This window comes from Taudactylus pleione, unplaced genomic scaffold (genome assembly GCF_031769625.1).
Source record: "Taudactylus pleione unplaced genomic scaffold, aTauple2 ptg000113l, whole genome shotgun sequence".
Taxonomy (NCBI): Eukaryota; Metazoa; Chordata; class Amphibia; order Anura; family Myobatrachidae; genus Taudactylus; species Taudactylus pleione.
Genome location: NW_028284515.1, coordinates 4,119,697 through 4,136,632, shown reverse-complemented (window position 1 = coordinate 4,136,632; position 16,936 = coordinate 4,119,697). Strand labels below are relative to the sequence as shown.

General features: G+C 36.7%; 1 protein-coding gene across 1 annotated transcript in view; it reads left to right on the top strand.

Annotated features, from left to right (window-relative positions):
* Positions 1 to 10,829, top strand: part of LOC148525061 (carbohydrate sulfotransferase 9-like) — a 59,903-nt gene extending 49,074 nt beyond the window's left edge. Inside the window, exons 2-3 of the mRNA XM_088471185.1 lie at positions 5,173 to 5,991; positions 10,735 to 10,829. Of these exons, the coding sequence (XP_088327311.1) occupies positions 5,173 to 5,991; positions 10,735 to 10,829 (914 nt within the window). The remainder of the gene's footprint in view (positions 1 to 5,172; positions 5,992 to 10,734) is intronic.
* The last annotated feature ends 6,107 nt before the right edge of the window (positions 10,830 to 16,936 follow it).

Below are 16,936 nucleotides of genomic sequence, written 5' to 3'. Positions count from 1 at the left end.
AATGTGTTTAAATCCCCAGTGTCCAATAAATTTCTCTTGTAAACAGAAATTATTACTTAAATGGCTTTGCACTGTACAGTAAACCTCTTGATGTACTCATTATATTGTAATCATATTTCTCACTCTCATACATTGTTTTGATACTCTCGTGTGTGTTATTTTGCATTTTCTCCAAGTAAAAACAGCATTTACCATATGCCACTTCTAAATTTCCACTTTGACCACTGCTTATAGCCATGCACAAATATGCCTTTGCATCCCATGCACCATCTTGCTGCTGCGTTTACTGGAAATGCATTGACTATGCGCCCTGGTGTAGCACACATCTTTTCTGGCACTCTCATTAACCCTTCATACCACCTGGTAAGAGAGCTATCAGTAGATGTTGGGGTGTTTGCAGACGGGGCTCTTCTTTAATACATCTGTCCATTTTGTGCAAACACTGATAATCTGCACAAAATCCTTTTTGGTAGAATGTTTTTCATGGGACTAAAGCAATGGTAATTCAATGCAAATTGGGCGAGATGCATCAAGGGTAAAAATGCAGTCAAGTGAATAAATACAAATAGGACTGTGCTAATTTATTAGAACCAAGTTGTGAAATGGCAGAAAATTATATAGCAGTCAGGTTTCCCAATAATAATAATAATAATAATAATAATACTAATAAAAATAATAATAATAATCACATATAAAAATAAAATACAAATATACAACAATACACTTCCTTGTATAATATTAGGAATATTCGACTATAATTCATAGATCAAAATAAAGTGATCTATATAGTGTAAAATTCAATACATTTTATAATAATGTCCCATAAGAACACCTAATAGAAAAAGCACATACTGTACTGTCCATCAATGAATTAATAGTGCTCCACTTGAGAGTATATCAAATCAATAGGAAAATCCGTGAGAGATGTTCCGTAAAAGTCATATATGGTCTAACTGTCCCAAAAGGGATAAGACCGTAATGGTGATAAGTGAATAGCTTAATTGGTGTCACAAGCTTTGACCGCACTGGATATACCTGGTCAGTGGAGTTGCTCTGGAAAGTAGCCTAATTGGGGCAGCTCTGCTCCAGCAGTCTTGTTTAGCTCCTGTGTGTTCCAGCTTGATTCGGCCGCATACATCCACCGGGTCCACTGCATACACCGTGGTGTTATTGTGTGCACTTGCTGTGCCTCCTCTGCAAGGTTTGTATTAGCAAGACATTCCGGTGTCTCCGTCACAGATCAAAGTGCTGCCAATATGGGGGTCCTCTGATGTGTTTCACTATAGCATATGAGAGCTTTATCAAAGAGTAATGATAGTTAGAACTTACTGTTCTTATATATCAACATCAAAGGGCAGTGATTGGAGCAACCATTCTTAATTATAAGTTCTATCAGGTGAGTGACACCTGTTGTTCCTAATCACTATATGCATCCAAAATACATGGGACAATACTCAAGACGTTTTGTCTATATAATTCCTATAGCATTAAAAAATGTATAGCTCAATATGCTTTACATATATAAAAAATATATAAATAAACAAATACATATATAAAACATATACATAGAAATCGGGAAACATCTAACTGCTATAATAAAACCCTTACTATCTATGTCAATAATACATACTGGAATTAATCAATTTCCCATCTGGAAATCGAACTCCTGACTCTAAACATATCTACCACTCTATTTTACTCTACACTACAGGAGAGTCAGATATAATTGCATATCATTAAGTATCTCATGGCTTAAGAAAAATAAATTTTAAGTTTAATAAATTTCCCATCCGGGAATCGAACCCTTGACTAGGTACATCCATCACTCTATCTTACCTCTACACCACAGGGGATTCAGAAATGTTCATACATCATAAGTAACTCAAAACTTATCTGTGTTTCCACCATTATTTACGAGAAAGGATGAGGAATATTGTTCTAATATTTTTCTTCATACAGAAAGAGATAAAGAAATATATAAATGATGATTACTCAAAGTCCACACTTATAAATGGGCACACTAAGGCTCACAATCTATATTATTCAAAATTAATCTCTATTTTTCTGTAACTAATTGTTTATTCACCTATTTTGCGAAGTTTGATACACCTATTGTACACCGATATCAATAACGCACCTCAGCTATGTTGCGGATGTGTGACAAATTAATAAGAAAATAAACTCACTTCTAGACCAAGTATACACCCCTAATTATATATAATCCTTAACATTATATTTAGATTTTATGATAGTGACCACATTTATTGCATAATTACTGTTAACATTATGTGTGTTCATTAAAGACTATAATTATACTAACGAAACACTCTTCATAAGCTTCAAACTCCCTATCTTGTATTAGTTCGAGCCTATAATGATGTAAATATCTTCTGTTGCTATTATAATATTAGTATTGGATAAATCCTGTTATCTAAAGACACTTAATCCAGCAAAATTATGCAAATCACAAGTTATAAAAGTGTATTAAAAATGTTCCAAAATCAGACAAGGAAGTTATAATATATCTGTATCTCTAGTTAACAACTTAGATACCTCTCAGTCCAAGAAAGCTCCATAATTCTAGGCGTATATATTAACTCACTTATATGGGGCAAATCCCCAATAAACATACTGTACATGTATTAATAGGACCATAAGGCACATTTGGAGTTACCTTTACATAACCACCAAAAAAATATAATTATTATTTTTTTTTTTAATATAATGGGACAAAGGATCCTAATTTCAAAAATATGAGAACAAAATTAATCATCCTATACATCTATTGATCACTAGGAAAATAAGCTGACTATAAGTCCTCAAGCAAAAGATTCAAAATCAATGTTCTCATTGAGGCCGCTGGGGTAAAGAGAATGTAGCCGAAAGATCCAGAATGCAGGTTTGACCGCTCTTTTCATATGCACAAATCCCCACTCCGGGACTTGGCTGCGGTGGGTAACCTGATGGCATTACCTATAGAAGCCTATGAGCTTCTATAGGTAGAAGCTGATAAAGGGATCCAACCGGATCCCTCCCAGCAGCCCCCCCCTGCCGAATGCACACCCTTCCGCGCATGCACAGAAGGACGCCGGAGGGGCTTTTGGGTCATAGATCTGGAACTCTCCACCGCAAAGGGCTGCTCTTACTGACAGAGAGGTCCGTTGCAGGGATCATCATGCATACCAGCGTTACCAACACCGGCATACATGCAATGACCGGCAGAATGCATTGCATCACGAATGAGATGCGTTATGCATGCCGCCCATTGAGTCGTTATGACCATAAAATGTGATATGATTTGATCCTAAAATTTGTGCTGAAGTTTTAAGTGCAGATATTACTCTCTCCCACGCTTTTTGCCTCCTTACCTTTCCTCTGTACTCTCACTGCCTGGGACCCTCACAGCCATCCGGACCCCAGCCAAAAGCAGATGCAGGACTTTTTACATATTACTGCACAATCAAATTGGCCCTCTCATTGGTCGTCCAAGGTCCATTGACAAAAAGACCAAAAGTAGACACCAGATTTTGCACTATATGTAAGCTCCTTTCCAACTACTTTTATACAAGGAAAATTGATACATTTAAGTGAAGCTATTTATAGGAGGAGTTTGGAAACATTTGATGTGAGGCTGAATATGTAATTGTGATCAGGCAACTATACAGCTTGAGTGTCATTAAGGGTTATCATCAAATTAACCTATTATTGTGCCACTATTATTCTTTCTGTGTTTTGTGAGTCAAGTTTCATATTATTAAAAGTTAAGTTAAGCCCCAGCAACAAGAGTTTTCTTTTTATGTTTGAATTTTGATGTTAATTTAACTCTCGGATGCACCACCGGATATGATGTGAATTCTCTCCCCGCTGTTTTCCTATATGCCGGTTTCTGTATGTATATATCTACATCAGTGCACCATCCTAAAACCCGCTTTCTGCAATTCTAAGCTGAGGGTTACTCAGCTGGCTGGTGGCCCGGTGCCGTCCACCATTGCGGCCTTCGACCACCGATGGTCGCGATGGTGATCCCAGTCTGTGACCTCCATCACAGTGCTGGGATCGCAAATGCAGCAGGGGATGTCATACATCTTCTGCTGCATTTGTATAATAGCAATTACGTAATTACAAAGCTGCCTGCGTGCATACATCATATATCTATAGCCTGCGTGCAGCTTTGCAATTGCGATCCTTGCTAAATTACCTCCAATTTGCAACTTCCTTTCACGAGACTTTCAAATATTTGATTGTTAATCATTATGCAGTAGTATGAAACCTTATGTATAAATTTCCTTATAATATAGGTATATTATATATACAAACACATTCATGTAAACATATAGTTAAAAACTATAAGCATATAATTTGTATCTGCCCCTGGAATAATTGGCACCATTATCACAGTTGAGCATATAATGGAAAGGCTACTATTGTACATTGCTATTGATATGATCTGTAATAGCATTGCTCCTATTAACTTAAAACAACCTTATATAAGGCATGTGGTTACATTAAATACAAATCTGAGAATAATAAATTAAAATGTCAAAATAATACATCCATTACAAAACCACGAAAACAGGTGCCTAAACTCACCTAAAGCTATACGTTGAGGATGTTCTAATCAGCGGCACAGACTGCAGGGTGCCTGCCAGGAGCATTTAAAAGCTGCCAGAAACAAAGGCTGTGGGGTGGCGATGGTGCCGGCCACTGACCTCTGTTTTCTGAGTGGTGGCTCCGGTCACACACCCCTAGTTAGGGCACTGGTCAGAAGCTTAACAATGCGTTAAGATTACAGGCACTCTGCTACAGCAGGTAAGACTATAAACATAATTCCATCAAGAGATGCCGTTATGTTCTGATGAAAAAATAAGAGAAGCTTCTGTCAGCCATTCCCGGAGCTCCAGGTCATTGAGCGGTGCTGTTACTTATTGGCTCTTACAGAAATTGTTTTAAAATCTCACTGATTGATTTTTCCCCTTGTACCATCTGTACTGTACATTGTACATTGCCCTGTTTGTACGTACAGTCAAATTTTAATTTTCTCTGTAAGGCTCGGTGGACACTTGGTGACATATAAATAGAAGAAAATAATACATGTTTTAAAATAAGTACAGTACAGCATGTCTATGTTTATGTTTAGTTACATTACTGACAATGAATATCTTTCTTTTGCAGACAGTTTTCCAAACGAAGTTACTCGAGAACACCGAAAGTCTATTGTGAAGTCTTTTTGTGAAAGAAACAATCTCACCAAGTCTGACTTTTCACTGGACAGTAGAGTCGCTGCTCAGTTGTACGTGGAACACAGCCACAAATTCATATATTGTGAGGTGCCAAAAGTGGGCTGCTCCAACTGGAAGAGAGTAATACTTCTATTAAACAAATCTTTAGGGCTCACAGTAACTGAGCTTAAGCATTACCAGGTTCCTACCTCTAGTTTACTAATGAAGTTAAGCTCGTACCCTCGTTCTATGCAGAGACAGCTTCTTGCAAATTATACCAAAGTCATGTTCACTCGAGATCCTTTACAGAGGGTGGTTTCGGCCTACAGAGACAAGTTCCTCCATGAAGATGACACATACTATAGTAAAACTATTGCACAGTCAATTAAAAAAGCTGTTCGAAAGAATAGCAACTCCACAGAACAAATTACTTTCGAAGAGTTTGCTCGCTTCATTGTTAGAAAAAAGCCGCACTATAGAGATCCTCATTGGAGACCAATGTATAACCTCTGTGATCCATGCAATATCCATTATGACGTTATCGGCAAGTATGAAACAATAAAACAGGATGCAGATTTTGTTTTGAAGCTCATTGGGGCCCCCATAAATCTGACTTACCCCGGCATGAAGCATCATTCTAGTGATGCACGTACAAATTATGAAATAAGCAGAAGCTATCTGGACTCCATTCCTCCGAATCTGCTTACACAACTTGTGAATGTTTACAGTGAGGACTTCTCCATGTTTCAGTACAGTCATTACAATTATACAAGTCTAGAATAATTTGGTTGTTTTAATTTTGTTCTATGTAGAAGTTCCATTAACACCACAATAATTCTTCAGCACTTTGACAAGAGCCAAAAGCACTATTGATGTTACATAACACTGAATGCATAGATTTGCTACATGTTGCCCAAGCCCATCATGCTTCAAACTTTCCTACATCTGGAGTTAAAGCAGTTTGTGTCAAGATACTATAATATGTTATAATGCAGTGATTGGCTGTATGTTATTTAGTCCTGCCCCTTCCCATCTTCTGCTGTCTACGTGCACCTAGACTTGAAGAACGACTACAGTAGCTGCTCTGATCCTAGTGAAATGACACCAACAAAGTATAATCTTTGCATGACCTGAACTCAATCCTATTTCATATTCTTCCTTGCAAATATTTGTGTTAATATAGTAATGTATTTGTAAATTCAATTACTTATTTATGACGAGACTTTGAATAAAGTATATTTTTAAGAAAGCTATTTTTATATACATACAGTATGGGTTGCTAAATGTTAGAGAGATGCCCTAATAACGTTTTGCCAGATGCAGAGCAGAAATAATGCAGAGCACACTGCAGTCAATTAATTCCATCAGCTCAATTCATGCCATTCAAGTAAATTAATTTTTTACCACCCTCTCACTCACTTCAGTTCTCTACCTTCACCGTCCCAATTTCTTCCCAGCACCCTCTTCTTCAATTCATTTTCTCTCATTACCCTCAAATTATTTTTGACCAGCAGCTTCAGATCCTCTTACCTCCACTGCCCTATGATCACTATATTTCTCACCATCAGCCATCATTAATTTCTCCCCACCACCATCACTTTTTTCTCCCTCAGCACCCTCTGCTACAATTCATTGCTTTGTGTACCCTCAACATATTTCTCTGTCAGCATTTTCAATTAAATTCTGCCCTAGCTCTCACCCCTTGATTTATTTGCCATGTGCACATCCACCATACTTGCCTACTTTCATCAAACCCCTCCATGAGGCAACGGGCAAGGCCCCTGCATTCTCATCATTCTGGCCCAGTCACCAGCTGTTTAAAGCCACAATTTGTGGCATGTTACTGCCAGGTTTGGGGCTACACAGCATTATGACACCTCCTCCTACTGTTCAAAGTCGCTATTTATCACAATTTGCAAATTGCATCTTCAAACCACCTGGCCAGCCACTTTAGTCAGGGAGTGGACGGCACCGGGAGACTGGCCAACTCTATTGTTAGGCCAAGAGAGCAGCTCCAAATTTGTGACTCTTCTGGACCTTCCAGGAGAGTTGGCAAGTATGATACACACACAGGGGCTCATTTAGAGATAGAAGTAAATCCACTGAGAAGCTGTAATTTGGCACCTGGTAAACCATGTAATACAGCAGAGGGGTAGGGATTTAAAAGGGTTCGATAAGGGATCCCAGCGGTCTGGATTCCCGCAGTCACAATCTGACAGCGGTATGCCGACAGTCAAAATCCCGACCCAACTAGGTAAGTACACTAACCCTCCCCTGCAGCCTAACCCTAACCCCCCCCTGCAGCCCAAACCTTACATCCCCTAGTGCCTAACCCTAACCCTCTCCCCCACAACTTAACCCTAACCCTCCCCCTAACCTTCCCTCCCTGCAGCCTAACCCTAACCTTCCCCCCCGCAGCCTAAACCTAACCCCCCTGCAACCTAACCCTCTCCCACACAGTCTAACCCTAACCCTCCCCCTAACTGTAATACTTACCATTGGGATGCAGCTTGGCGCTGGGAATCCGACTGCTGTCTGGATTCTGGCACCAGTATTTTGAACGCTGGAATTTCAACCGCCTAGTATTAGTGGCCCAGAATAATGTAATAGAGACCAAAAATTACATCAAAAAGTTCAACAAAAATAGTTACTTATCCTATTTAAAATGTGTGGACAATTTAGAAGAGATGGTGGTAGTAGTGGAAGGTCCTAGCTCCACTATAAGTCAAACTTGTACAATACAACTACGTGGGTGTTTTTTCTGAAAGTGAGATAGCATATTTATCCCATATGCAATAGACAAGATTTAATTTTGCAGGATAATATTTAAAAAAGATTCAAAGGTGAAGAGTATACATTTTAGGGGCTTTCCATCCTGGTCACAGAAAGGCTTGATTGCACATGTTATCAGTGATGAATATTGGACCAAAGCCTATATTTTTAATGCAATAAATTAGAACCTCAAAACACGATGCATGGTAATATATCCCTTTTACCGATGTACAAAGATGCTGTCATATTTCATACAGTCATATTCCATACAATTATATTTCATAAAATTCTTTATATATATATATATATATATGTGTGTGAAAGAGCAGCGCCTTCAGTGTACCAATCTTAAATTAGGATCTCTGTGGCAGATCTTTCAACAAGTGTCCACACAGTCTTGATTATCCCAAGGTATCTTCATATACAAGTCGCACGATGTTTATCTAAAAAAAAGTGAAAAACAAACAGAAACATAGTGTAACCTGATAAAAATATATATACAGTGTATAGACATTTAGCAGTGTTCTCATGCAACAGAAAGGTGATTGACAAAAATAATAAATAACTGTGTAAGAAGCACTCCACTCATTCTATTAATAGATGTATTAAAAAGCACCAGCACCCATTTATAAAAAAAGCCTCATACCAGCTGTATTCTTTCTATGGGTCAGCATAAATGAGATCTTTCCATACAGGTTTCCATTAAGCTCCAATTCATAGAACCATACGTATATGCCATGTAGAAACAGAAAGAGAGAAAACAAGCCTCCAATAGTGTAGTACTTTTTAAAAACACATACACTTTAATTAAAGACACAAAAAAGACTTGTACAATGTTAAAGTAAACAGTAAGCTTATCTATCCAAACATAATGGAGGTATATCATGAGGTCCAATTCTCTGTCTCAATGCGTTTCATCCCTCTGGGTCCCTGGGGACTTCTTCAGGAGTTGAATTAGCAATGGGGATAGTCCAGTGTGACCCATATATTTATACCCATATCTATGAGATTCATGATCCATTCCAGGTGATTGTCAACGGTCGCAAGCGCGATTCACGCATGCGCGGGAGTTCTAAGTTCCCACGTGAATACGATAAGCATAGTGCAGTCTTGCACTTTGCAGACCATGAATATGGCTTCATGTTTCTATATTAAATTGTGTCCAAGGCATCACTTTAGCCTCTAGTGTGACTCTTTTCTCAGGCACTCATATCTTAGATGATGTGAAGCCAGTGCCCATATTTGTGTAGATCATGGAGGCTGCCATTTTTGATAAGTTCAAAATAAATATAGGATTATTGCTGGGCAGCGCTATTCCAGAATGGACAAGAATTTACATACAGAATAAGACGATTGTACAGTTAGTGTTCAAAAGACACAAAAGTGACTAATGCCAGTATTAATAAATATATAAAAGCAGGACTAGTGTAATTAATAAAACATAAAGTGAACCCAGGTTATTTCATAAAGGTAAATAAACAATAAAGATAAATACTTATGAATCTACAATTAACAAATCTGGTTTAAAATTGCCTTCCAAATTCTACCCCTTGGAATCTAAAAGTAGCCAAATAGAAATGTTCTATAAGCTAGTTAAGAAGGATATATGTAAGGACTTGGTGTGTCCAAAAATAAGAGACAATCTCATGAATTTTGAAAAACAGGCTCTTAAACAGCTGACAAGATTTATCCATAGTTATAAAACCTGCTGACAATGTGGGGGGGGACTTGTAGTCATGAACCGTGCTGATTACGAGTTAGAAGCACTGAGATTATTGAATGACAAAAATTGATATAGAACTCTTAGGAAAGACCCCACTCCCGAATTTATATCAGATCTCAGAGATTTACTTTTAGAAGGACTCAGAAACAGTATTCTAAGTAAAGATGAATTTCAGTAGTTTATTATTAATAATCCGAACATTCCAATTTTCTATTTCCTTCCAAAAGTACATAAGACCCTCGAGAAACCACCAGGCAGACCAATTATTGCCGGCATTAATTCTGCTACAACCCATATATCAGAATATATAGAAATCTTTTTGAATAAAATGTTAAGAGTTTGAAATCATATGTAAAATATATGACAGCTATTTTATAAAAATTAGAAGGTTTTATTTGGCAGGATGATATTAGCTGGGTTACAATTGATGTACAATCCTTATATACCTTATACATACCAAAGGTATAGAATCTAGTCAGGAATTTATGAGATTGGATCCAGATTTAGAGGAAAATCATAGGAATTTTATTGGTCAGTTGATGGAATTCATTTTAAAGCATAACTATTTTAGATTTTTAGAAGAGTTTTATCTGCAAACATGTGGTACCACAATGGGGACAGTTTTTGCACTTAGCTTTGTGAATTTGCACATGGGAAGTTGGGAGAATGAAAATATATACAAAAATAACCCTTTTCTGGAACACATAATACTATATCAAAGATACATAGATGATATCCTAATTGTTTGGAAAGGTCATAAAGAAGTTTTTGAGAATTTTATCTTACATATTAGTAATAATACATACAACCTCACTTTCACTTATAAATTTGACAGTGAAGAAATAAACTATTTGGACCTAGTATTAGTGGCCCAGAATAATGTAATAGAGACCAAAAATGACATCAAAAAGTTCAACAAAAATAGTTACTTACACTATAAAAGTGGTTACCAGAAAGGTTGGAAAACCAACATTCCCTATTCACAGTTCTGTAGGATTAAAAGGAACTGTAGCAATCAAGAATCATGCAAAGATCAATTGGATATATATGCATCCAGATTCATAGAAATGGGGTTATCCTCAAGATCTTGTCCAGCAGGCTCTAATCAAAACTGATTCCACAGAGAGATCAGACCTTCTAATTTATAAGAATAAAAACACACAAAACAACAAAGAGAATCTTTGTTTCATCACTACATTCAGTCAAGGAGAAATAAAAATAAAAGCCTAATTTCTCTAACATTGGAATGTTCTACAAATGGACGAAGTCCTGAATACTACATTACCACCAAAGCCAAAAATAGTTTTTAAGAAAGCTAGGAACTTGAAAGAAATACTAGCCCCTAGCATGCTCAGTACTGTTCCCAGTATGAACGAATCAGGTTGGTTAGTAAAACCGAAAGGGTTTCATAAATGTAACCATTGTATCTGCAAGTTCTATAGTCAAGAGAATAAACTCTTTCGTGTAAAAAAGGTGAAGAATATAAGATCAAAGAAATCATTAATTGTTCCGCCACGTATGTAGTTTATATGATTGAATGTTCCTGTGGTTTTGGGTATGTAGGAAAGACAAAAAGACCTTTGAGATAACGAATTCAGTAACATGTAAGAAGTATTCGCAATAAGTTGGAGAATCACTCAATACCCAGGCATTTTAATATGTGTCATGATTCTGATGTGAACCATTTTAGCTTTAAAGGTACTGAACATGTGAAATTGGGAAAAAGGGGCAGAGATCTTGACAATGCATTGGCCAGACGTGAAATGTACTGGATATACATGCTGGATACGCTCGCTCCAAATGGCCTAAATGAAGGCTATGAAATTGTTCCCTTTCTCTGAAATATACTGCATATGTTCCTTTCATTTATCTTTTTAGCATCTGTGCATTCCCCATTATTAATCGGTCCTTCTAACTTGTTTTTAATGATTCTTTTAGCAACATTTTAGAAAATATTTTTTTATTAATTTCTATTATCCTGGGTCCTTCTTATTGATTTTGTAATTTTATGTATATATTTATACTATTTTTATGAAACAACATAAGTATTTATCTTTATTGTTTATTTACCTTTATGAAATAACCTGGGTTCACTATATGTTTTATTAATTACACTAGTCCTATTTTTATATATTTATTAATACTGGCATTAGGCACTTTTGTGTCTTTTGGACACAAACTGTATAATCATCTTATTCCGTATGTAAATTCTTGTCCATTCCAGAATAGCGCTGCCCAGCAATAATCCTATATTTATTTTGAACTTATCAAAAATGGCAGCCTCCATGATCTACACAAATATGGCCGCCGGCTTCACATCATCTAAGATATGAGTGCCTGAGAAAAGAGTCACACTAGAGGCTAAAGTGACGCCTCGGACACAATATAATATAGAAAGGTGAAGCCATATTCATGGTCTGCAAAGTGCAAGACTACACTATACTTATCGTATTCACGTGGGAACTTAGAACTCCTGTGCTTGCGAGAATTGCGCTCGCGACCGCTGACGATCACCTGGAATGGATCATGAATCTCATAGATATGGGTCACACTGGACTATCCTCATTGCTAATTCAACTCCTGAAGAAGTCCCCAGAGACACAGAGGGATGAAACACGTTGAGACGGAGAATTGGACCTCCTGATATGCCTCCATTATGTTTGGATGGATAAGCTTACTGTTTACTTTTACATTGTACGTGTATTTTTTGTGTCTTTAATTAAAGTGTATGTGTTTTAAAACGTACTACACTAGTGGAGGCTTAATTTCTCTCTTTCTGTTTCTACGTGGCATATACGTATGGTTCTATGAATTGGAGCTTAATGGAAACCTGTATGGAAAGATCTCATTTATGCTGACCCATAGAAAGAATACAGCTGGTACGAGGCTTTTTTTTATAAATGGGTGCTGGTGCTTTTTAATACATCTATTAATAGCATGAGTGGAGTGCTTCTTACACAGTTATTTATTATTTCTGTCAATCACCTTTCTGTTCCATGAGAACACTGCTACATGTGTATACACTGTATATATATATTTTTATCAGGTTACACTATGTTTCTATTTGTTTTTCACTTTTTTTTTAGATAAACATCGTGGGACTGGTATATGAAGATACCTTTGGATAATCAAGTCTGTGTGGACACTTGTTGAAAGATCTGCCACAGAGATCTTAACTTAAGATTGGAACACTGAAGGCATCACTCTTTCACTTTTCTACAGACAATTTTTTCCAATGGCTTCTCTGAATAGACCATATCTAGGAAGGATTGGTAGCCACCTTACGAGGGAGTGTTTTTGATGTTACATTTGTTTGTGTTACTGTTTGCCTTTAAATAATCTTCTGGTATTTAAGCTTAGTGCGCCACTTACACTACCTTGCTCATATATATATATATATATATATATATATATACAGTCAGGTACATAAATATTGGGACATTGTCAGAATTTTCATATTTTGGCCTCTATTCACCATCACAATGGCTTTGAAATTAAACAAACAAGATGAGCTTTAACTGCAGACTTTCAGATTTAATTTGAGGGTAATTACATCCAAATCAGGTGAACGGTGTAGGAATTACAATGGTTTCTATATGTGTCTCCCACTTTTTAAGGGGCCAAAAGTAATGGGACAAACTAAACAATACTAAATCTAACTTTCACTTTTTAATACTTTGTTGCAAATCCTTTGCAGGCAATTACAGCCTGAAGTCTGGAACGCATAGACATCACCAGATGCTGGGTTTCATCCCTGGTGATGCTCTGCCAGGCCTCTACTGCAAATGTCTTCAGTTCCTGCTTGTTCTTGGGGCATTTTCCTTTCAGTTTTGTCTTCATCAAGTGAAATGCATGCTCAATTGGATTCAGGTCAGGAGATTGACTTGGCCATTGCAAAACATTCCACTTTTTAGCCTTAAAAAACTCTTTGGTTGCTTTTGCAGTATGCTTCGGATCATTGTCCATCTGCACTGTGAAGCGCTGTCCAATGAGTTCTGAAGCATTTGACTGAATATGAACATATAATATTGCCTGAAACACTTCAGAATTCATTCTGCTGCTTTTGTCAGCAGTCACATCATCAATAAATACAAGGGAACCAGTTTCCATTGGCAGCCATAAATGCCCACGCCATGACACTACAACCACCATGCTTCACTGATGAGGTGGTATGTTTTGGATCATGTGCAGTTCCTTTCCTTCTCCATACTCTTCTCTTCCCATCACTCTGGTACAAGTTGATCTTTGTCTCATCTGTCTATAGGATGTTGTTCCAGAACTGTGATGGCTTTTTTAGATGTTGTTTGGCAAACTCTAATCTGGTCCTCATGTTTCTGAGGCTCACCAATGGTTTACATCTTTTGGTGAACCCTCTATATTCACTCTTGTGAAGTCTTCTCTTGATTGTTGACTTTGACACATATACACCTACCTCCTGGAGAGTGTTCTTGATTTGGCCAACTGTTGTGAAGGGGTTTTTCTTCACCAGGGAAATAATTGTTCTGTCATCCACCACAGTTGTTTTCTGTGGTCTTTTGGTGTTGCTGAGCTCTCCGGTACGTTCTTTCTTTTTAAGAATGTTCCAACAGTTGATTTGGCCACACCTAATGTTTTTGCTATCTCTCTGATGGGTTTGTTTTGATTTTTTCAGCCTAATGATGGCTTGCTTCACTGATAGTGACAGCTCTTTGGATCTCATATTGAGAGACGACAGCAACTGATTCCAAATGCAAATGTCACACCTAGAATCAACTCCAGACCTTTTACCTGCTTAATTGATAATGAAATAATGAGGGAATAGCCCACACCTGTCCATGAAATAGCTTTTGAGTTGATAGTCCCATTACTTTTTTCCCCTTAAAAAGTGGGAGGCACATATAGAAACCGTTGTAATTCCTACACCGTTCACCTGATTTGGATGTAATTACCCTCAAATTAAATCTGAAAGTCTACAGTTAAAGCACATCTTGTTTGTTTCATTTCAAAGCCATTGTGGTGGTGACTAGAGGCCAAAATATGAAAATTCTGTCAATGTCCCAATATTTATGCACCTGACTGTTTATATATATATATATATATTAGGGGTGTGACCTTAATAAATTTGAGCGTAATCTAATGGTTCAAAGACACTTCTAGAAAAATCTGGTCCCCAAATTGGACTATAGACCCTATTCGTCTTAGAGCATAATTTTTTCGTTTTTGAAAACAAGTTTATTTTACAAAGACAAGGTCCCACTATGGGTACAAAAGTGGCACTGTCTTATGCCAATTTACTAATGGGACAGTGGGAGGATCAATTTATTTACAACTCTGAGTTTGAAGAAAAAAATATTATACTATTTTGTTGTTATATTGACGATCATATATTTATCTGGGATGGAGATTTAGATAGTTTTGACCAATTTATAACATATATTAATGATAACAATTTTAACCTGGTTTCTACGTTTACACAAATAATAATTGTATTGAGTTTTTGGATTTAGTATTAGAAAGTGAGTCAGACTTAACAGTTAGTACAAAAAACCATTTTAAAGATGTCAATGCAAATAGATTTATTCCAGCTTCTAGTTGTCACTTTCCTGCTTGGATTAAGAATGTGCCTTATGCAGTTCTTAAGATTAAGAAAAAATTGTAACAATACAGCTCAGTTTCAATTCCAATCAAAAATGTTAATGGATAGATTTGTTGAAAGAGGTTATAGGGAAGATAAAGTTGAAAGTGCAGCCATTAGAGCTTCAAATTTAAATAGAGATGATCTTCTAAAAGAAAGGATTAAGGTCCCTGATGACAGGTTTTCTAAACATCAACCATTTATAACACAATTTAATAGAGAGAATAAGTCAATAAGAAATATTTTAGATAGACATTGGAATATCTTATTGAAGGACCCTATTTTAGGCCCAACTTTGTCACAAAAACCTAAACTTGTGTTTAAATAAGCCATAAGCATGAAAAATATTTTAGCACCGAGTAAACTTAGATCTAAGAATAATCAACTATTTACTCAAACTAATCAGGGATTTTTGTCATTTAAAACGGGCTGCTTTCCTTGTAGAAAGTGCATCTGTAAGCATAAGGATAAATTACCTTTCCATTGGTAGATGATAAGGGTAAAAAGTATGAGGTCAAAGAAAAAATTACTTGTGATACAGATTTTGTTGTTTATAAGATCACGTGTGGATGTAATAAAATTTATGTAGGAAAAATGAGAAGATGCCTGAAAATCCATATTCAAGAACATCTTAGACATATTAAAAACAAAATCTGTACTCACAGTCTATCAAGACACTTCCAGGAGGTGCATGAGTCTGACACTAGAAACCTCACATTCACAGCTTTAGAACAAATTAAATTTGATCCAATGGGTGGCAATAGGGAATTGGCATTATCTAGGAGAGAATCTTTTGGGATTTATTCATTAGACACCCTTGTCCCCAAAGGCCTTAATGAAAATATCAATATTGTGTCCTTTTTGAATATCTGATTGCGGCCAGTATTGAGGATGTATATCGCTAATACATTCGAGATTTTTGTATGATAATATTGGGAGTTTAGGAAGGTTGCTTCCTATTGAAATTAAGTCTCTATGGGTTTACGATTTATTTTTATGGTTTTTTGTAAAGCTGAGATTCTAGATAGGGAGTCTCTTATATGTTTATGCACTTCACTAGTTATGTCGCTTATTATTTTTTTTTTTAAGTCTAAAAGCTATTTTTATAGGTATATTCTAAATCACGTGCTCTATAAAAAATATTAATATGTCTGTATGCAAGTGTTATACCCCACTCTTTTTATTGGGGTACATCTATTCTAATTAATTTCACTTCAGGAAAGCACTATTATTACTTTTTTGACCCTATTTAATATCTTTATATATTAAGATAGGTTCAATATCACATTATGTATTTAGTTATTATTAAGGGTTAATTTCCCTTAGAGTTTATCCATATGTGCTAATTGTATCTCCTTTTTGTAGCAATCCATCAATGCTGTATGCTGATTTCCATGTTCTGCATTCCACTTGGTGGAGCGCAGGCCCCGGGTTGCTAGGCAGCTAGAAGATCAGTCCACTTCTGGCCCATGTCTTGTGAGCAGGAAGGTGGTTGCCAGGGAGTTGACCACCCAGGGTGGCGCTTCGTGCCATTGAGCTGGCACGTGTGCTATTGCACACCAGCCGGATGAATCTGGCAACTTCCGAGTTGCGTTCCATGAGGTGGAA